This window comes from Podarcis filfolensis (assembly GCF_964270895.1).
Source record: "Podarcis filfolensis genome assembly, chromosome: Z".
NCBI classification, from domain to species: Eukaryota; Metazoa; Chordata; class Lepidosauria; order Squamata; family Lacertidae; genus Podarcis; species Podarcis filfolensis.
Window position 1 is genome coordinate 27,011,100 of NC_139617.1, and position 22,855 is coordinate 27,033,954.

At 45.1% G+C, this 22,855-nt stretch overlaps 1 protein-coding gene across 1 annotated transcript; it reads left to right on the plus strand.

The window, feature by feature from the left end:
• Nucleotides 1-545: 545 nt before the first annotated feature.
• Nucleotides 546-15,653, plus strand: ASB12 (ankyrin repeat and SOCS box containing 12). Its single transcript, XM_083596111.1, has 3 exons — nucleotides 546-1,240; nucleotides 8,702-9,545; nucleotides 10,601-15,653. The coding sequence occupies exons 2-3, from the start codon at nucleotides 8,723-8,725 to the stop codon at nucleotides 10,732-10,734; spliced, it is 957 nt and encodes a 318-aa protein (XP_083452237.1). The 5' UTR covers nucleotides 546-1,240; nucleotides 8,702-8,722; the 3' UTR covers nucleotides 10,735-15,653.
• Nucleotides 15,654-22,855: the final 7,202 nt, after the last annotated feature.

Sequence of the window (22,855 nt, forward strand, 5' to 3'; positions counted from 1 at the left end):
AAAGATTTTTTGTCGAGAAATGGCTGAGTTGATAGGATACTTCCGTCTGTAGGTGTATATGAGGAGGTTTGGCCTCCACCAAGTTGATGGGCATTGCCATTCAAATGGTGTGCGTGCGTGCCACATCTTGTGAATGATTATGTGGGGTAGGGCTTACCTGGAGCCTCCCCCCCATATTTTATTCAAGTTGACACCCCTGACTGGAGGCCACCAAGCTCCTCCTCATCCTTGAACTAGGCTGTGGGGCCACTCAGGGCCAGGAACATAGCTGTCAACGTTTCCCTTTTTTAAAAAGGGAAATTCCCTTATTCCGAATAGGATTCCTCACAAGAAAAGGAAAAAGTTGACAGCTACGGCCAGGAAGAGTATGCAGCCACATGCATCATTCTCCTGGGCTGAATCCTGGCACTGCAAATCTCTTCCAGGCCTGAGATCTTGTTGCCGACAGTGCCTTGTTACCGCCATAAACCTACTCATCCCCTTTGCTAAATCCCCATGCAAGGGAACAGATCACCTGGGGAAGGCTTCTCCAGCCTAGTGCCCTCTGGTGGGGGAGGGTTGCAGCTCACTGGTGGAGCAGCGGCTTGGCATACAGAAGGCCCCAGGTTCAGTCCCCCGTGGCATCTCCACCCCCGCCTGAAACGCTACAGAGCTGCTGCCAATCAGTGTAGGCAACACGGAGCTGGATGGAGCAATCATCTGACTCAATATATTCCTATGCTTTGGACGGCAATCCCTGGGGACGATGGGAGTTGTAGTCCAAAAGACCTGCAGAGCACCAAAAGGCTGATCTGCGCCATGCGTCCCGTGTGCTATTGCGAGGTCCGACGTCCAGGTCCCAACCCAAGCCCTTCTAACTTGCCTCCTGCAGGCTGCACTTTCCAAGAATGGAAGTTGTCAGATAAGACGCCCAAGCAGGGGGCTAAAATTAGCCCGAGAGCCCTTATTTGATCGGCGGCCGGCAGCAGCGCAGCTGTCCACTTAGCCGGCTGGCGCTAGCCTTCGCTTTCCTTCCTAGTCGGTGCCCCGACGACCACCCCCCCCGGTCCCCTTCCCTTCTCTCGCTATTCTGGCCCAGGGAGAAACCCGCGATGTGGGGCAGCCCCTTGCCCTAGCTGGTCCCCAGCGACCTCACAGAGGCCCGGCGGCGACGTAGCCGGGCTGGCCGGCGGCTCACCAGACACCGCTCCGTCGAGGCACAGCCAAGCGACTCGCAACCCGCCCGGCCAGCAACCAGCTCGTGAGTATCTTCAGCCAGGTGGCCTCCCCGTCTCTCCACCCGCCTGGCCATGACTCCGAGTCCTTCACCTGGAGTGGCAGATCGGTTTTTTCCCGGGGCGGCTGGGAGTTGCTCCCGGTTCACACGTGCGCGCCTACAAGCAACTCCCAGGCTCTCTTTTTACGCGCTGGATCGCTGCCCACTTGGCCTGGCCTACTAAGCGGAGGAGGTGGCGGAGATGGATTGCCGCACTTGGGGGGCGGGGAAGGGGGCAATTAACCCTCGTACGTGGACAAAACCAGAATATTTTTCCCTGATATGAAGTGAAATTTGTTGGTTTCTAGAATGGGTTTTTCTGTTGTTTTCGGACAGGAAGCCCTGAGAAATGGTGGTGCAATCCTTTCAAGATTCTAATTCCGAGTTCCACTGCATGTCTCCACCTACAACAGACTTATTACATTTGTGTACAGTCATTGTGCAGATTTATTTTTTTGCATTTTTGTCCACCTTTTTCTTCCAAGGTGGCACACATGGTTCTCCTCCCTCATTTCACACTCACAACCTCCCTGTGTGGTAGGTTAGGCTGAAAGCTAGCAACTAGTTCAAGGTCACCCAATGGACTCCTGGACTGAGCAAGGATTTGAACCCTGGTTTCCCAGGTCCCAGTCCAACCTCATTTATCATACTGCCATAGGGATTGTGGAAGGAATAAGTGCACCTTGGGGCCATTCAGATGATTAAAATTATTGTGGTATGTATTAGCACAAATTTCAAAACTGCACTTGATTGTCCTTGTAACTGTTATAAAAATTATTTTGGCTGTTTTGAAGGATATGCCTGTAAATTACCTTGGGGCATATTATGTGGAAAGTGATTTGCAGACTAAATAATAATGCAAATAATAATATTAAGCTTGGGTACACAGGAACATAATGGGATGCGGGTGGCACTGTGGGTTAAACCACTGTGCCGCTTGGGCTTGCCTATCGAAAGGTCAGAGGTTTGAATCCCTGCAATGGGGTGAGCTCCCGTTGTTCGGTCCCTGCTCCTGCCAGCCTAGCAGTTCGAAAGCACGCAGTGCAAGTAGATAAATAGGTACCACTTTGGCAGGAAGGTAAATGTCATTTCCATGCACTGCTCTGGTTCGCCAGAAGCAGCTTAGTCATGCTGGCCACATGACCTAGAAAAACTGTCTATGGAAGTGAACAAACACAGGAACATAGGAATCTGCCTTATACTTAGACCTTTGATCTATCTAGCTTAGTTTTGTCTACACTGAATGGCAGCATCTCCAGAATTCCAGACTGGGTACATTCCCAACCCCAATTGGAGATGCTGGGGATTAAACATGGAATCTTCTGCATGCAAAGCAGATGCTCAATGACAGCCTTGTTTAGACCCTGGCCTTAATGCTCTCACAGGGGCTTCCTTAGACAGACATTTATTACTTTGGTTGTGAAGCACACAATTAACATTCCCCACCCCCCATACACCATGCTTTACACCCGGCTCTTTACATTCCTTATATCAGAACTTTCCAAACTGTGTGTTGCGACATGTTAGTGTGTCAGCTGCAGTGTGTGGGTGTGCTGTGCAACTGCTCCCTGCGTTCCTCCCAGGGCTGGAAATAAGTTAGTTTGATTCCGGTTTGCTAGTAAAACTGAATTACTGTGTCACAAAATGGTGCCTGTCTAAAAAGTGTGTCACCAACATGTAAAGTTTAGAAAGCTCTGCCTTATATGCTAAAACTAAAAGGCATTCTGGCCAACCCAAATTATTATTATTATTATCTAAAAGTTTTACTTTTAGACTCACCTATAGCATGATCATGAGATTGGGAATAAAATAGGGTTTGTGTCTGTTGCTGTGAAGCTAAATGCCTTGATTTAGAAATGAGCCCCGTTTTGTTGAAGAAAAGGATAATGTGGTTAAAGTAAAGATAACAAAATGAGCATTTCTAATAATGTACTTGCCTTGCTGGCCACCTCAACTTTAAATAGAATAATAATAATGAGAAGAAAATAAAGGATGCTGTGGCAAGCTGGACCTGTTTGCTGCTGGTCCCATCACCTACTGCTTCCTCACCCCAGAGCTGAGGTCCTGCACAACTGTATAGAACACCCCTCTTGTATGTACCCCTCTTTACATTAAACTCATTATGGTAGGCCTCTTTCAGTATGCTGCCCCAGCCTGAAGTTTGGAGGGTTGCCATGAGGCCTCTTTGGTGGTAGTCCCCTCGGCTCTGAATTGGTTTCCCTAAAGAAGCTCGCCTGGTGCCCACATTGTTGTCCTGGAATAAAATGAGAGGTCCTCTTGTGGATCAGGAGCTGATTAAGTAGCAGGAAGCAGAGAGTAGGAATAAATGGACAATTCTTTGAATGGAGGGGTGTAGAAAATGCAGTCCTCCAAAGATCAGTATTGGGAACTGTGTTTTTTAACTTGTTAATAAATGATCTGAAGTCAGAGGTGAGCAGTGAAGTGGCCAAGTTGGTGGATGGTACTCAATTCAGAATCCTTAATACAAAAGGGTTGTGAAGAGCTCTCCAAACTGAGTGAATGAGAAGTAGAATGGCAAATGCAATCCAGTGTAAACAAGTGTAAAGTGATACATGTTGGGGCAAAAAAATAAATCTTAATTTCACATGTACACACATGGGGTCTGAACTGGAGATGACTGAGCAGGAATGAGACCTTGGGGTCATAGTAGGTAGCTCAATGAAGATGCCAACCCAGTGTGCGGCAGCTGTGAAAAAGGCAAATTCCATGTGAGGGGGAAATAAAACATCATAATGCCTTTCTATATAGGCTTGCAAGCTCATTTGGAATATAGTTCACAGTTCTGATCGCATCGCCTCAAAAAAGATATTGCAGAGCTGGAAAAGGTTCAGAAAAGGGCATCCAAAAAGGTTTTTCCAATGCCCCTATGAGGAAAGGTTGCTGGGTTTGGGAGATTTTAGTTAAAAGTAAAAGTGAGTAAGAGGCGACATGATAGAAATTAATAAAATTGTGCATGGCCTGGAGAAAACTCCTGTTCCGTCCCCCTGCCTGCATCTCATAACTCTAGAACTCGTGGATATTCAAGGAATCTGAATGCTGAAAGATAATCACTAAGGACAATTTTAAAAAGAAAGTGCTTCTTCATGCACTTCATAGTTAAGCAATGGAATGTACGTCCACAAGAGGTAATGATGGCTACCAACTTGCGTAGCTTAAAATTCATGGATAATAAAGCTGTCCTTGGCTACTTACTGGCCATGATGGAGCCTATGTTCTGAATACTTCCCAAAACCAGCTGCTGGTAACTCCAGGAGGGGAGAAGCTCTTGTGCTTGGGCCTTCTTGGGGGTTTTCCATAAGCATTTGGTTAGCCACTGTGTGAACAGGATGCTGGACTAGATGGGCTATTGGCCTCTTCTTATATTGCCCTTTCAACACCAGCCTAATTTCGCAATCCTTTTAAGATATAGTTCTTTTCAGTGGTATGGCTGGTGGGTGGTTTTTAGGTTCTGTATTTGGTATTTTATCTCCTGTATTCCTTGACTTTGAGTATTATGAGAGGGAGGGGAAAAACTCTCCCCATTTTCTCCAAATCACATGTTGCAACCTTTCCTCCTAGGGGACTTGCTCCAGTCCCAAGATCTTGGTACAGGCCTCCCTGGATAGGCTGTAACTAAGGCTTGTGGGTGGCTGTTTCCAAAACCAGGGTGGACTTGTCCAGGCTGAGGTCGCGAGGTGAGCAGCTGGAGATGGATGCTTTGCAGGAGGCTCTGGCCTCTCATTTCAGAGCAGGAATGGAGGAGTAGGGTGGTTGACTGAGAGGATATATTTGGATGCTTCAGAGATGGAATGCATCTGAAATTCTTTTTTTACCCTTCCTCCGAGCTTAAAGCATTTCGTAGCTGGGCAGGTGGAGTTTGGCATTCCTTCAAGTGAAAAATGTTAGGAATTGGCTTCCAAAGGGCCTCCCTGGCTGTCTGGAATATATTTCTGCCCCCTCCCCTTTTGGGGGGCTAACATCTGATTCAGCCCCCACCACTATCACCCCAATCTCAGATTGCAGAAGCACTTGTGATTTTTACGGATTGAAATGTTAATAGCGTCAGGATAAGAGTAAAAATTGGCCACTCACAGAAGATCCTGCCTGCAAGGGGCAGACTTTGGTAATCATTCGTAGGATTGCGTCCAGTGCAAGACCAACATTTGGCGGCCCCAAATGGATATTCTCAGTTGTGGATCTTCTCAATTTTGCACCCCCTTCACCTTGGCACCCTGCGCGGGGGAAATGCACACAATGCCCCATATCCAGTGCTGCTCTAACCTTCTGTTCCTTCATGAGCCATCTGACTTTTTTTGGGGGGGATGAAGTCAAATCCAAAGCAGTGACTCATGCAGAAACACATTATTAATTAATTAATTAATTAATTAATTTTTTATTTATTTCTACCCTGCTTTTTTTTTTAAAAAAGTGGCTTACAAAAATTAAAGCAAGGCTAAAACATTGAAAGCAAAATACATATAATGCACCATTTTAAAAGTACCATATTTTTTGCTCTATAAGACTCACTTTTTCCCTCCTAAAAAGTAAGGGAAAATGTGTGTGCATCTTATGGAGTGAATGCAGGCTGCGCAGCTATCCCAGAAGCCAGAACAGCAAGAGGGATTGCTGCTTTCACTGCGCAATGATCCCTCTTGCTGTTCTGCCTTCTGAGATTCAGAATCTTTTTTCTCTTGTTTTCCTCCTCCAAAAACTTGGTGCGTCTTGTGGTCTGGTACGTCTTATGGAGCGAAAAATACGGTAATTTAAAATGGATTTGAAATCATGTAAAAAAACAAATTTAATAAAACGCAGTAAAAACATTAAAAACAACACAGCACTGCTAAGGTCTTCTGCAGTAATGTCTCTCTCTAATGCAGAGATGGGGAAACTATTTCAATCTGAGGGGCATAGCCAACCTTCTGGGGTGGGGGAAATGTGCTAATAGTGGGTGGAGCCAGAGACAAAAGTGGGTGGAGCAAAGGATATTACTTTGTAGAGTAGGCTAGATTCCAACCATGCAAAAGTCAGATGTTTCAATTTTCTATGCATGCACGCACATGTGCAGACAGACAGACTGACTACTCTCCATCAGACAAGCAAGAGAAAGTTCAAGCATAATTTCAAACCAGTCGAAAGCACAGGAGGAGAGTGCAGACCAGGTCCAGTGTGGGGTGCAGCCTGATAGAGAGGGATGTTGCTTGGGAAGAATCCCAGGGACCCAATAGAAAGGCATGGAGGGTCACAGTTAGCCCTGTGTTTCCCCACCTCTGCATGAGCACCTGCAAAACACACCTACAGTAAGGAAGGCCTTTTATCAGCTACAGCTGTTCTTGGATGGGGAAAGTCTGGCCACTGATTTATGCATTGGTATCCTCAAGATTCAGTAATTGCAGTTCACTCTACATGGAGCTATCCTTGGGCCTGGTCTGGAGGTTCCTGCTGATGGAGAATGCTCCAGCTAGACCGTTGAAGGAGACAAACTATTGCCAGCACATAACTCAAAAGCTTGCACTGGCTGCCTGTACGCTACTGGACCAGGTTCAAGGTTCTTGTATTCATTTTCAAGGCCCTTAACATTTTGTCTCTAGGATACCTGATACCTTATATCTCTGCTTGATCACTGAGATCTTTGTGTGGAGCCACTATTAGTGGATCCCCCATGGCTCAGATGCATGGCTTGAATCTGCTAGAAACCATGCATTCAGTATTGTGGGCTCTATTTTATCCCTTAGAGTTGAGGTCAGGCAGGCCCCCTCCCTGTTGAACTTCCAGTGCCCACTGAATTTTAATTTTGAGTCATATGTGATTTTATAGTTTTAAGCTGATTTTTATCTTTATCAGACACTGCTTAGGGACTATTGTAACTAAGAAGTAAACAAATAAACTGTCAGAATAATAAATAAGAATAATAACTGAAGTCTTTACGGCTTAGGCGGGATGGTTTGGAAGGAGGTGATTCTTCATATACTTGGGTCAAAAGCTGTTTTAAGGGTAAGTACCTGCATGCTGATTTTGGCTCAGCCATGAATAGTCACCCAGTGTAATTCTTTCCAAATTCAAGTAATATAATTCTGGTAGCCAAGTTCTATATAAATCACATCAGTGCTGGCCCTATTCACATATTTACATAGGCACTTTCTGCTGCAGTCTGTGATGTACCTGCATGTGTGACTCAACCCAGAGAGCTTGATCTCCATGACTGCTTTCTAAATCGCAGAAACTGGCCATTAGCTCCACTGACCCCCATCCCTGCTTATTAGCTGATCCCCAGGTCTCTATTACAAATGCAACCCATATACAAATATGGATTTGAATGAATTTTATATAGGAGATGGTGTTGATGTTGTTTAAATTGTTGTTCTAACTTATATATTATTTATGCATTTAGACAATTTATATAGTCCCCAAGCAGTGTGCAAAGACTATAGTATAATGTAAACAAAAATGGGTTAAACCCATAAACTTAAAATGCCTCCTGAAATAAAATTAAAAAGTCTTTAGTGAGGCCAGGAGTTCAACTGTAAAGCAGTGGCGTAGCGTGGGGGGTGCAGGGGGGGCCGGCCGCACCGGGCGCAACATCTGGGGGGGCGCGCTTGCCGCCTCCGGAGTCGCCGAAGAGCCTCGGGCGCAGGCTGTAGCAGAGCCCCATGTCTCGCGGAACCGACGAGCTGTGCGCGCGTCCGGGCTGAAGGCGTCCGGCAGGCAGCGGCTCTCAGCGCTCGCCGCGGTCCCCGCGCGTCAGGGCCGCAGAGGGCGCGCCAGGCAGGCCCTCCTCACAGCCCTGCCGCCACCGCTGCTGCTGCAGCTGCTGGGCCATGTTGCATTTTCCTCGCCTCTCTGCCCTCCTCCCCCTCCGGGCAAGCAGCGTCGTTTGGGCAGCAGCACCAGCAGCAACTCGCCTCAGATCACCTGACACGGACCCGCCGCCGCCGCCGTGGCTACCTTACCGTAAATACCCCAGCCCAGGCAGCAGCAAGAAGAAGCTGGCAGCGGCGGCAGGTTAGGGGTTAGGGGGCGCAAATTACTTGCCTTGCCCCGGGTTAGGGGGCGCAAATTACTTGCCTTGCCCTGGGTGCTGACAACCCACGCTACGCCGCTGCTGTAAAGGGACCTGTCTGACCTCAACAGGGGGGAGGCGGATTTCCACAAAATTGGGCTCACCATGGTGAACATACAGCTCCTGGGGGATACAAGCATGCATCCATAATTGGTCCCCCCCAATTGTTTTAATATATAAAAAGGTGACACCTGCTTTCAAATATTCAATTGCTCTATGCGTGCTTTAATTGCCTCATGGGAAGCAATTGACAAATGAAATAATAATAATGAACAATAATAATAACTTTTGCTCACCGTTCCCACCAGCCAGGAGCCCCTATCACACATGCATCCCATGTATAACCAGGACATTGTGACTGTGTTTTGTTTATTTGCTTTGCCTTATAGCTCTCTAGCATTGCACAGTTCATGATGAAAATCACCCTCAAGAGACAAGCAAAGATGAGCCTGGTGGACATAACCAAGATTTTCTCCATGCTCCAGCCCAGTGAAGATGAAGAAGGCGATGAAGAAAGACAGGAGCTGAATCTCGCCGTCTCCCAGGACAACTACAGACTTCTGGACGAACTGTTGCGCCAAGAGAGATACAGGCGGTTCATCAACAGCAGGAGCGGCTGGGGGGTGCCAGGGACCCCGCTCCGCCTGGCGGCCTCAAAGGGCCACGTGAGGTGCGTCAAGGTCCTCCTGGCCCATGGAGCCGAAGTGGACAGCCTGGATGTGAAGGCCCAGACACCACTCTTCACAGCTGTCAACAATGGCCACCTCAACTGCGTGATTGCCCTCTTGGAGGCAGGGGCCAGTCCTTCTGGCAGCATCCACAACAATTGCACCCCACTGCTCACGGCAGCAAGAGAAGGGGACATTGACATCCTTCAAGAACTTTTAGAACATGGGGCAGAGGCCAACGTCAAAGCCAGAGTCCCGGAGTGGGCGGCCAACTCTGTTGCCTGCTCGGGCCCTTTGTACCTGTCCGCTGTCTATGGGCACTTGGAGTGTTTCAAGATGCTGCTGCTCCACGGTGCGGATCCCAACTACAACTGCACTGATGAGAAGATGATCACCCGCATTAAGCACCCAAAGAGTCTGCTGGAAATCTGCTTGAGGCACGGTTGTGGAGCGGAATTCGTCAAACTCCTGATAGATTTTGGAGCCAATGTGTACCTACCGGGTATTGTGCTCGATAAGATCTCAGTGAACTCTGAGATGCTGGATTTGTTGGCCAGAGAAAGAGGTAACTTTTGCCATTTTTTTATTATTATTATTATTATTATTATTATTATTATTATTATTATTATTTTGTAACATCCATTACTGTGTATGCACCATACATTTTAAAGCGCGCACACACCTTCTAAGAATCCTGGAAATTGTAGTTTGTTTAAGATGCTGGGAACTGTAGCTCTGTGAGGGGTAAACTACAGTTCCCAGGATTTGTTGGGGAGAGAAATTCACTTTAAATATACGGTGTGTACACAGCCACTGTTTTTTATTGTCACAACAATACAAACACAACACGTAGGCTAATGATATCATTATTCTATTATATATTTTCTACGTGTTGTGTTTGCATTGTTGTGATTAGTTCTTATTGCAACACAGGGGTTTGTTTTTGCGTCACTGTTTTTTATTGTAACATTCATGTCTTGTCTTTGGAAAGGACCTACTTGTTAAAGCAAACACAGCCAACTAAATTCACTAAAGTGCAACTACTTTGTCAATTAACAAATACTGTTTAAATTGAATAGATACTCTGATAAAGTAACGAAAAGGGCCCCTTAATATGCTCAGTTGCAAATTTAGGACCCGTCCACCTGTATTGTGTAAATGCCTAATCAGATGTGTGGCCCTTCCTGCCAAAAGTATTTGGCTCCAGCCACTTTTCCTATAAGGAATGTGCATTGGCTTCACCCCTCTCACCATATATATCTTTCAGGGTAGCTCTCCAGAATTTGATCAAATACTTCAAATACTAGGGAATAGCTCAGTGGTAGAACATCAGCCTTGCAAGCAGAAAGTCCCAGGTTCAATCCCTGGCAACTCCAGGTAGGATTAGGAGACACTCATGTCTGATAGGTCATCTCCCTGTCTGTCATGAGGAGGTGGATGTAGATTTCAGTAAATGTTAGAACTGCAAAATTATGAACACCTGAGGTGTTTCTGTTCAGCTCCCTGCTTTTGTTCTTGGCTAACGCCTCCGACATTGAGGAGTTCTGGGGGGCTTGGAAGCTCAGCGGTACAATCATCATAGTCTCTCCATTTCCTTTTTCCTTCCCACCCCCTTTCCAGCTGTCCCCAAATCCTTGATGTCGCAATGCAGACTAGCAATCAGGAAGTTCCTAAAACTGGCCAACCGTCCCTTTGCTGTGGATCAACTGGATATCCCACTGTCGCTGCTGAACTACCTCAAACACCGGTTGTAACTGAAGATCAGAGTTGAAACTGCCCAGGGTTACCAAGTATTGTAACTGATTAAGGGTAAAGCAAAAAAAAGAACATTCTAAGAATAGAAAGAAGCGTGATTTGGTGGCATTGTTTAGATTTATTGTGTGTGTGTTTAAGTATTGCCTATGCTGCATTATGCAAGAACACTGTTTATTTTTCTTTAGAGCCAGTGTGGTGTAGTGGTTAAGAGCGGTGGACTCGTAATCTGGTGAACCAGGTTTGTGTCTCCGCTCCTCCACCTGCAGCTGCTGGGTGACCTTGGGCTAGTCTTTGAAGTCTCTCAGCCTCACTCACCTCACAGAGTGTTTGTTGTGGGGGAAGAAGGCTTAGCCGCTTTGAGGCTCCTTCAAGTAGTGATAAAGCGGGATATCAAATCCAAACGCTTCTTCTTTTCTTTAAGCAGAAGTTGATCAAGTGGAATGAAAACTGAAAACCTCACTGTATCCTGTAGATATATTCTAGATTAAACACCCTATTTTGTTATTCTTTTTAAAAGTACCTGGCCAAGGTGTTCTCGACCAGTCTTCGCCAATCTGGTGCCCTTCAGGCGTTCTGGATTGCAACCAGCGTCTGACCATGCATGAGGCAAGGTGAAGCCATTTGCCTCATGCAGTGGATCTGACCCCCTCCCCACTTCACTGTTGCCCCATTCCAAGCCCCACTCATGCCGCCAATAATGTACTCACTGCACCCTTGCCACAAAGTTGGGCCAGCAGTGCAGCTACAGGTGAGGGTACAGGTGCAGTGATGGGACTGGCAGCAACATGGGAGCGATGGCGAGGTCAGGCAGAGGCAGGGGACCCAGATCTATGGGGTTGGGGCAGGGGGATTAGGTGTTTTGTCTGCAGCAGCAAAATGCAACTCGCATCAGCCCCAGCCAGACCAACTGTTTGAGATCTTGGTTCCCCTTACAGTGTAGGGCATTTCTACCAAGGTTGCTAACAGCCTGATCTTATGCATGCCTGCTCAGAAGTACCTATTGAGTCTAATGAGGCTTACCTTCCCACCTACGACTCACCCCAGATAACTGTGTGTAGGATGGGAGCAGGCTAAAACTGCCTTTTTGCAGATCAGTCCCACTGGGGAAAAGGTGAGGCCGTGAGATCCTCATCAGAGCTACCACCATTTCTTAAATGCAGCCAGCTCAGGTGGAGGCAGAAAAGGGAAACATTTGTTTTTCTTTCTTTGGTTTGTTCCTGTTGCCTCCAGTGGGGCAGCCATGGATTGTGGGTATTTATGCCATCTCCCAAAGATGAGAGATGGCACATTCAATATTCATATTGATGTTTTAATTTTCTTTCATTCTATAGAATTCAATTTGTCATAATATAAAATACGACATATTACAAAATAAAAGGAAGGAATAAAAATTCAATTTAAGATCATACAGTGTTCAGCACACCACATTATGATTTCTACAATGGGAAGAAAAATCATTAGGTGGTCTGTCAATACTGACAGCAATTTTCAAATGCTTGGGAACCACTACTCTATTGAATGTTACCTTTTTCTTGATTGGCAGGAATAAGAAATGCAATAATAGGTTTGTAGTGTTACTTGTAAAAAACATTATTAATTCTAGGGGGGGGGGCAGAGATAATGTTGTTTACATTTTAAAGCACACACACTCCAAATTGCAAACTACAGAAAAAGGGGAAATAGGTTGAAATAATATCATCATTACAAAATACAGAGAATATTTAAGAAATATTAATTAAAAATGCAAAGGACACAACATTTATAGAGCAATTTTGAAAGCAACCTCAGAACACTCAGCACAATGTACCTTTCTTGTTTTGAATTTATTTATTTCGTCTACTTTAGCCATTTATACTCCCACTCTTCAGGATACAAATCCTTCTAAGTTAGCTCACAACAAAACAAAATTGGTTTTAAAAACTAGTTCTGCATGTTCATGGCATGGTTTGAATTGTGGAAAAGCTGGCTGTGGGGGGCACTGATTGGCTAGTACCCTTGTCATCACCAACACACCTCACAAACCCCTGGAACAACTTTGCAACTATTATTAAAATGCTTGCACATTTTTTTTTATAAGGTAATGAATTGATGAACAAAGAGGCAAACTCAAAGATGGACCAGTGTATAACTAGCTGACTTGTTTGTATGCTCTGTCTTAAAAAAAAGGTAAAGTTACCCTGACCGTTAGGTCCAGTTGCAAACGACTCTGGGGTTGTGGCGCTCATCTCGCTCTATAGGCCGAGGGAGCCGGCGTTTGTCTGCAGACAGCTTCCGGGTCATGTGGCCAGAATGACTAAGCTGCTTCTGGAGAACCAGAGCAGCGCACGGAAATGCCGTTTACCTTCCCGTCAGAGCGGTACCTATTTATCTGCTTTGACGTGCTTTCGAACTGCTAGGTTGGCAGGAGCTGGGACCGAGCAACAGGAGCTCGCCCCATCGCGGGGATTCGAACTGCCGACCTTCCGATCAGCAAGCCCTAGGCTCTGTGGTTTAGACCACGCCCCATGCTCTATCTTAACCCTAAGCAATAATGCCCAGTTCACATGATATTGAGATGAGTGGTGAGATATGTTGTTTTGTTAGTTTTAAAAAACAATGGCATATAAAATCACTACCACTAGATGCCACTATTGATCCAAATGCAAGGCCAAAATCCATAATGCATGATTGGATCTCCTGGTGTTTTTATTTTTTTAATTTTACTTAACAGCAGCCCTGGCAGGCTCCAAATTTAGATGGAGTAACTGCAGGGAGAAGGGATGCTCAGGCCATTTTCCTGACCTATATTGCCCTAACTTTTTTTTTTAAGCATTTAGCCCTGCAGAGGAGGTGGTTGGGGAAACAGGTACCTGTGTTTCCTCCTTGTCCCCAGGGCTGACAGCAGCTTTGATGGATGAAGATTTAGCCTGGGAAAATGCCACAGGGAGTAAGCACTGCTCTCCATCCCAGTGCTTCTGTTTCAGTTGATCTTGGAAGCTCCAACAATTGCTTTGGAGGAAGGGGGGGCAGGAATCCAGGCATTCCAGTAATGGACCTCCCCAGGAAATACTTACCTTGGCCTGCAGCCACTCACTTGGCAGATGGATTGTCAGTTCCTAAGGCTCTTTGTTTTTCACTTGGGGGGCCCCTCTAGATGTTTTGAACTAAAGCTCCCCCTAGCCCCAGCCAATTCTGACCATAGGCCATGTTGACCATTGGATGTGCTGGTTGGAGCTGATGTCCAACAGCTGTGTGAAGAACTGTCCAACAGCACAGGTGAAAAGGCTCTGTGTTTCTATTGCCACAGGGACCACGGAAGTGAATCTGAAGGGATCTGTGATGTAGTTTCAGTCTTGAGATAGACAGCAAAATGCAGAGTCCCAGCTCCTAAGAGTTAGAATGCTCACTTTTTGTTCTGTTTCTCATAAGCAGCTAATGAAGTAGTAAGCAACCCTGCAGTTGCATTGCAACTGGAAGGATCAGATTTATTAATTCTGGTGGAAGGGAGACTGATTTCACTAGAAAACTAGATTACTGTATGGTTTTGATAGATCTTGGAGGGCTGCAGGAACGGGCAACCAAAATGAACAAGGCATTGAAACATCTTGCCTATGATGAGAGTGTTGGGTTTGTTTGTTTTTAGTTTAAAAAAGTTGCAACTAACATGGGACATGTAGAGGTCTGAAATGCATGTGTTTTTATGTTGTGATTTTATATTGTGAACCACCCTGAGACCTGTGGGCATAGAACAGTATACTACTACTACTACTACTACTAATAATAATAATAATAATAATGTCGTCGTCCCCAACCCAAACTCCATATGCAAACATGGGGCCATCAGTCATTTGGGACCTGCACAACTTTGTTCAGTGAACCTGGGAGATCAAGGTTCACTCAGCCATGAAGCTCACAGAGTGACCTTGGGCCAGACACTATCTCTTAGCCTAGCCTACCTCACAGGGTTGTTGTGATTATGAAATGGGGGTGGGGAGAACTGTGTACACCACCTCGAGCTCCTTTGAAGATTAAGGTGATGTGTAAATATAATAAATAAAATAAACTTTGGACCTAAATATTTTTAGGATTGACTCTTCCTATAGCCTGCCCAGCCAGTGAGATCTACTGGGGAGGCTCAGCTGTGATCCCACCAGTAAGTGCAGCCTAAGGATAGGGAGTAATGACCTGATACAAGGCTTTCTCTGTTGTGGCACCCAGTTTGTGGAACTCTCTGCCTCTAGAAGTGCAGTAAGTGCCTTTGTTTGTTTTTTAAGTTCCTTTGATATTGAGCTTTCGTTGTCAGCATAAGATAAATAAGCTTTTATTATTTAGTTATTTATTATTTCATTTCTATCCCACCATTTCTCTAAGGATCTCAGTGTGGCACCCATGATTTATCTGTCCTCAACCCCAGTTTTATGTTCACAGAAATCCTGTGAGGTAGGTCAGGCTGAGAGGAAGTGACTGGCCCAAGGTCACCCAGTGAACGGCTGAGTGGGGATTTGAACCCACGTCTTAGTTCAAGATTCTAACTACTATATGACACTGACTCCTATCTCTTGGAACCTTTTAATGCCAGGAACTGCAAAATTGGTTTCGTATTTGTTGCTGTATTCTGATTGTGTATTGTATTACAGTGGGAGCTCTAGTTATGAACTTAATTCATTCCGGAGGTCCGTTCTTAACCTGAAACTGTTCTTACCTAGAGGCGTGCTTTCGCTAATGGGGCCTCTTGTTGCTGCTGCGCCACTGGCACATGATTTCCATTCTCATCCTGGGGCAAAGTTCTCAACTTGAGGTAACTCTTCCAGGTTAGCGGAGTTTGTAACCTGAAGCGTTTGTAACCTGAGGCGTTTGTAACTTGTGGTACCCCTGTACTGGGTTTTAATGTGTTGTTATTTTAATACTGCATTAATATCATTGTATTTTATGGTTTTTATCTGCACTGTATAAACTGTTTTGTGTGGGGTTTTTAAAATATATATATATATATAAACAGCAGGCTTGAAATGCAATGTGATGAAATAGATAGACAGGTTCAAAAGAGAAAGAAGTCACAGCTGCTTCTTCAACCACACACAATTCACTGATGGTGTTTGCTGCCACAAGATATAATAATGGCTGCTCCCAGAGCTGGCCCAAGACATTTTGCCGCCTAAGACAAAGGATAAAATGTTCAAAAGGTAATTGGACTAAGAGCTGACTAAAACCTCAATGCTGGCAATAGGACAGCAGCATTCCTGAAGCACACCTGCGGGGGGCCACCCTGCACATCCACTTCTGGTAGCTGTGCGAGGGCCATTGCCACACCTACCTGATGTCCCCTCTAACCTGGTGGAAGTGAAACCAGGATGTGCAAGGCAGAGAGAGCATCCAGCTCACCTGCTCCTCACCAGAGTTCCAGGGGGCTTGTTGCTTTTCCCTTTCAATTCAACTTACAAATACATGCTGTTTGGGAAATAATGGCTCACCATGTGAGGGGTAAATAGCCCTTTAAGTCTGGCACAAATGCATGCACAGGCCCCAGCAGAAATATAAGAAAAGGAAGGGGGAGTATGAGCCTCTAAGAAAATCAAGAGAACATTTTTGTTCAAGTCTCGCTGCTCTGTTGTAGCTGTTTTCCAAGCAGACTTTCAGTCTCCTCACATATAAGCTGGCAACATGAACAGCCAGGTGGAAGTTTAGGGGCAAGGACCTGTTTGTTACAGTCATCTTTTAAGCACTTCGGACCAAGGTGGGTTTTGTTTGGAAGATGCATTTTAGGCCACATTTGAACCATATTGTTAAAACAGTCACAGCTTCCTCCAAAGAATTCTGGGGGCTGTAGTGTGTCAAAGGTGCTGAGCATTGTTAGGAGGCCTCTTTCACCCTCACAGAACTACAATTCCCAGAGTTCCCTGTGAAGAGGAGTTGATTGTTAAACCTCTCTGGGAACTGTAGGTCTGGGAAAGGAATAGGGATCTCCTAGTATTTCTCAGCCCTCTTCGCAAACAATTCTTCTCGGGCTCTTTTGAGAGAAAGCTATGAATGTTTAAAATGGTATCATAGTGCTTTAATTGTACAGCCTTATTTAGCCATTCGCAAGGCACCCACATCTCTCAGTGAGAGGGGATTGACACCTTCTTGAAGCTAGGAGATAAGCTATTGCCCAGAATACTTTGCTCCTCCTTCCTTGCTAGATGGGTTCTGAGGAGGTGATGTGATTCTATTGATGACAGAGGACTAGCTTAACTGGGCAATCTTGAATTTACAGGCTGTCATAGGACAATCTTGTGAGGCAGGTAGATATGAGTCAAGAGGCAGTGTACCACAATACTGACTGCTGGGGAGTAGCGTTAGGAGTGGGATTTTGCCTTCAGACTCCTGCTTGTGGGCTCCTTGAATGGCATCTGATCTGCCACCGTGTGAAGCACAATGCTTGGCAAGATTAATCTTTATAGCCTGTTTAGGGAAGTTTTTAATGTTTGATCTTTTACTATATTTTTAATACCCTGTTGGAAGCCACCCAGAGTGGCTGGGGAGGCCTGGCCAGATGGGTGAGGTATAAGTAATAAATTATTTATTTTTGCTATTTTTATTATTACTAATATTATTATTATTAGGCCTGACCCAGAAGGGCTCTTCTTTGATTCTTACTAGGATTCAAAACTAGACACTTTCCCAACGTGCTAGTTTTGTGGGTACAGGGGGATTAAAATAAAATAGTGGTACTATCTAAAAACAGGCTTACAGACTCATCTGTTGTATTTGAGAATTGGGCCTCAGACTATGTTCAGTTTGGGCACCAAATGCCCCTTTGAGAGCATTCTGGATATTTGGAAACACAGAAGTCTAGAAACAGGTCTGCATTATTTATAAATCCAAAATCAAATTATAATGTCAAGGGCTGTGAACTCTATTAACCAGCCATCTATTAAGCAGTGTGCAGGTCTCTTAAGGGAGATGCTGGAAAGCTCTGTGGCCCTGTGCAGTTAAAATTAAGCTGGAGAAACAATTAGAAAGGATATTGTGGAGAGCAAGAGTTGGTTGCCTCAGTAATAGAGTGGATGTTAAATTAGCTGGTGGTTGTGCTGCCTCTTTGTGTGCGCACGCACGCACACACACATTTTATATCCCATTTTTTCCTCCAATGAGCTTGTGGTACAGTACAGGGTTCTCCCCCTCCTCTATTAATCTGCACAACAACTCTGTGAGGTTGTTTAGGCTGAGAGGCAGTGTCACTCAGTGAGCTTCATGGCTGAGGGGGGGGATTTGAACCTTGGTCTCCCAGATCCTAGTCCAAACTCTAACTACTATTCTACACTGTCCCTCTCCGAGGTGGTCTGCAACTAGCCTGCTTCACAAAGGCAATGGAGACAAGCAGTACATGGGAGAAGAACCAAATGAAGATATTAACTGTGCATCAGAAGGCGAGATGGTTGTATTGAATCCTCCAAATCTATGTGGATATGAGATGGTGGAGATGCCTTCTGACCCATAAGCATCTGCTTCGCACTTCACAGAGGTTGCCTTAAACCAGGAGTGGGGAACTCTTTTCAGCACAAGATCCACATTTCCTCCTGGCTAGGTTTCCAGGGGTCACATGCCAGTGTGCCACAGGCAAAAGTGAGGAGAGCCACAAATGTGAGCATTTTTCTGTGTACAGTAGTATGCAAGTTTCTTCACACACTTGCATACCCACCCCATCATACACCCCATCCTACTTATTCCAGCCAGGCAACAACATTGGTAAGACAATAAGAAGTGTTGATTGGGGAGAAGGGGTGTGGCTGTGGAGCGATATATCTGGGGAGGGTCTCAAGGGCAAGGTAAAGAGGTCTAAGGTGCCACATTGGGTTCCTGAGCCTGAGGTTCCACACACACACACCCCATCTTAAAACAGTCAAATAAGTATAGTGTTACACTCACAAATGTTCTATCTGTAACAGACTGAAAAACAGGAGCATGTTCTGATCTGTGTGGATGTTTCACTCAACATAAACCCTGACTCTTGCTTCGCTAGGAAAAATGACTTTTGCTTCTGTCTTGACTTGTGGGAAAAATTCTATGTCTAAGCTCAAGAGACTCCAAGAAAAAAACAAACAAACCCTGAAATGCTACAATATTTAACAAGCCTATGTGTGTGTGTTTGTGTGTGTGGAGGGATGTTTACAACTCAGCTTGCTATGGAAAATTAGAAACAAACACTTATTTTTGATCCGCAGAGAAACTTCAGCTGCAGCCTTAAATGCTCTAACGAGGAAATAAACCCCATTGAGCACAGTAAGGGCTTACTTCTAAGAAAACAAGCTTTGGCCTATGCTGTGACAATGTTTGCTGACGTTTGTGCATTTGAAGCAAAAGTGTGCCCCCCACCTTCCTCAGCCTATGGACTCTTGAGTATTATTATTATTATTATCATCATCATTATAATTACTATCATCGTTATTAAAATGTATATCCTACCCTTCCTCCCAAAGGAGCCCAGAGCAGCAAACATACAAATGATAAAACAATTGCCAATTCTACTGTAAAAGTAAGGGGCTCTGAGGGAGCCTTCCCCAACCTAGTGTCCTTCAAAGGTTCTGGGTTCCATCAGCCCCAGCCAGCCAGGCCAGAGGCCAGGAATTGTGGGAATTTAACTCCCGACTAAGGGCTCCTCCAGAATTGGGTGTGTGTTTTTCTGCCGGTGTAGTCTGCAACATGTCATTGATTCAATAGTGCATTTGTGGTGGATTCACAAATCATTCTGCTTTATTAGTTGTTCTGCAAAGTTTCCGCAATGTTACTGCGTTATTGCCATTGAGAGAGGCAGTCTTGGTACTGTACAAAAGCAAGAGTTCAAACAAACAAACAAGCCAGAACACTTGTGACATAAATTACAAGATTTCAGCAGGAAGCTTTGTGACATGCGCAGATTAGAACTGAAGCATGCCTAACCCAGAACATTTGCAGACACAAGCAGTATTGAAAGCAGGGTTGCATACTACACCCTGAGAGCATCATAAGCACAAATCATCATAAATATAGGATGAAAAGGGTGTCTGGAGGGGCTGAACATCTGGAGGGCACCAGGCTGTGGAAAGCCGGTGTGACCATTGTTTACCGAAGTGTACAATGAGATTAAAGGAGGTAGTCATTGGCTCCTAGTCATCTCGCCTGAGTATACTGACTGAGACCCCAAAAGCTGTGTCTTCCATTATGCTTTTGACACCACCACCAACTAATCCCACCCTTTCACTGCACTGAGCTAAGCAACCATCCAGAATGTAATGCCTTTTGGGTACCGCTTGACCTGGGATGGATTTGAACTGACAACCCAAGGGGAATGTAATTTGTTAATACTTGAATGGGCACCAAAAAGATAACAATTTTTAAAGCAATCAGAAAGCACCAGCTGGATGCAGTGCTAACAGCTGCCCATGCTTATTCGTTCCTGTAAGTTTCATGATCAGGGGCTTTTTCTCTTGACCACTTACTATTCTCCCTCTTGGGTCTGAAAAAAGTCAGATCTCTAGCAAAGGATTAAAAAAAGAAAGATGGTTTGCATGGAAAATAAGCATGAACAATTTTCCATGGATCTTCAGCTGATGAATAATTGGCTTTGATTTGGGAAGTTTAATAAGCCGCCTAGAGGCTAAAGCCATACCAGGCTCAATGAAAACTAGCTAGGAAGGTATTGCAAAAAGTGGCAATAAAACCAGAAAACTATCTGCCCCCTCTCCTACCTCTAGAACCAGCCTCAATCATTTTCTTCACCCTGATCTGTTTCTTAGAACTCTAGCTGGCAGCTAAGAATGGATGAATTGCAGTTCTCTAAGTTTCTCGTTCTTCTGGTCTTAAATTCAGTTCTCCACATTTCTACAGCAATTGGCAATTATTCTAAACAAGAATCCTCATGAAAATTCATTAGCATTTTAGTGCCATTTTCTCCCAGTAAATACATTTTTGTATGTAGTTTTCACTAATTACGCACTTTGCAAGTCATTATGCCAACAATGGTTTTTTTGGTAGTTTCACTAACATGCGTTTTTCTGTACCCTTTCCCCTAGTAGATGCATTTTTTGTACAGATTGTTTGTGTGGGGAGCTCCGTTGCAGAATGCAGAGAAGCACACATTTCAAAGGACTGTTGTGCTTTGGAATAGTAAGAGCCTGCTAGAGCAGGCCAGTGGCCCATCTGCTCTCACGGTGGCTGACCAGATGCCTGTGGGAATCCTGCAAGCAGGACCTGAGCACAAAAGCACTCATCTTGCTTTTGGTTTCCAGCTATTGGTATTCAGAAGCATTATTGCTTCCAGCTCAGGAGACAGAGCACAGCCATCCAGCCATCGTGGCCAGTACCCATTGATAGTCTCCTCCTCCATGAAGTTACCTAGTCCTCTTTTAAAGCTATCCAAGTTGTTGGCCATCTCTGCCATCACTAGGAGTGAGTTCCGTGTGAAGAACTTTCTTTTATCTGTCCTAAATCCTGCAACTTCATTGGATGTCCATGAGTTCTAGTGTTATAAAGGAAGGAGAAAAACCTTTGTCCACTTTTCCCATGCCATGTATAGTTTTATAATCTAGCACAGGAGTAGGCAACCTAAGGCCCGGGGGCCAGATCCAGCCCAATTGCCTTCTCAATCCGGCCCGTGGACGGTCCAGGAATCAGCGTGTTTTTACATGAGTAGAATGTGTGCTTTTATTTAAAATGCACCTCTAGGTTATTTGTGGGGCATAGGAATTCGTTTATTTTCCCCAAAAAAATATAGTCTGGCCCACCACATGGTCTGAGAGACGGTGGACCGGCCCACGGCTGGAAAAGGTTGCTGATCCCGGAACTAGCATGTCACCTGTTACTCACCTTTTTAGTATAGAGAAAAGTCCAAACGCTGCAACCTTTCTTCATAAGAGAGTTTATATGCCCTTGATCATTTTGTTTCTGAAAGTGCAGATCAGGCCATTTCTCATTAAATACAAGCAGAATCTAATTCCTCCTCCATACTTAACTGGCAACAAAGGAAAGTGTTGTGCTCTCTTTTTAACCTTGTCTTTTCGGATTCAAAAATCTCAGCCTTATAGAAGATCCTGTAATTTGACTGCATTTTGGTTCCAAGAGGCTCAAAAAACCTTTGGGAGAACTTTTTCCTTAAATGAATGTTGAGGTTCAGCCATCCCTTGTGATGACTGCATTGAGTCTGATAGAATGACAAGCCTAGAGCCTCAGTAAGGATCTGTGCTGTGCTGCAGCAGGCAGGAGAAAGGATGAAGTGCTTCCCCTTACTTCACCACAGGGATGCTGAGATCATTTTGGGTGCCATTTGCCAGTCCTCTGCACATCAAATTTAAAAAATCATAACCCCCCCCAGGAGGAAACTACCAAAGAAGCTAAGCAGAGGAAGAGGTAGGTTACGTTAGTGTGCATGGCTAAAGCTTAAAACTGTTGACCAACCAAAATGTCAAAGAATAGTGAGACTGGATGGAAAACAAAGTGGGGGAGATTGTGTGAAAGAAGATGCTCGCTTTCATTGAAGCCTGCCACAACACTCCAGTTTTCTTGGGTTCTGTGCTGTGATGAGGAGAGGGAGATGCAGCCTGGTTGGAGTAGATCCCTTTCTTTTACACCTTTTCTGCTACCAAGTGAAATAGTCGTTGGCTTTCACCAATCGGCCTAAAATTCCCTGTGTCTCCCCCAAGAACACTTCCAGGTATCTTAGCATGTGGCACTAGACATGGGGCAGCCTATTAAAGGAGACCATTCAAGTTATTTTTCCCAGTAGTGGTGTATGGAAGTGAGAGCTGGACCATAAAGAAAGCTGATCGCCAAAGAATTGATGCTTTTGAATTATGGTGCTGGAGGAGACTCTTGAGAGTCCCATGGACTGCAAGAAGATCAAACCTATCCATTCTTAAGGAAATCAGCCCTGAGTGCTCACTGGAAGAACAGATCCTGAAGCTGAGGCTCCAGTACTTTGGCCACCTCATGAGAAGAGAAGACTCCCTGGAAAAGACCCTGATGTTGGGAAAGATTGAGGGCACAAGGAGAAGGGGACAACAGAGGATGAGATGGTTGGACAGTGTTCTCGAAGCTACGAACATGAGTTTGACCAAACTGCGGGAGGCAGTGGAAGACAGAAGTGCCTGGCGTGCTCTGGTCCATGGGGTCACGAAGAGTCGGACA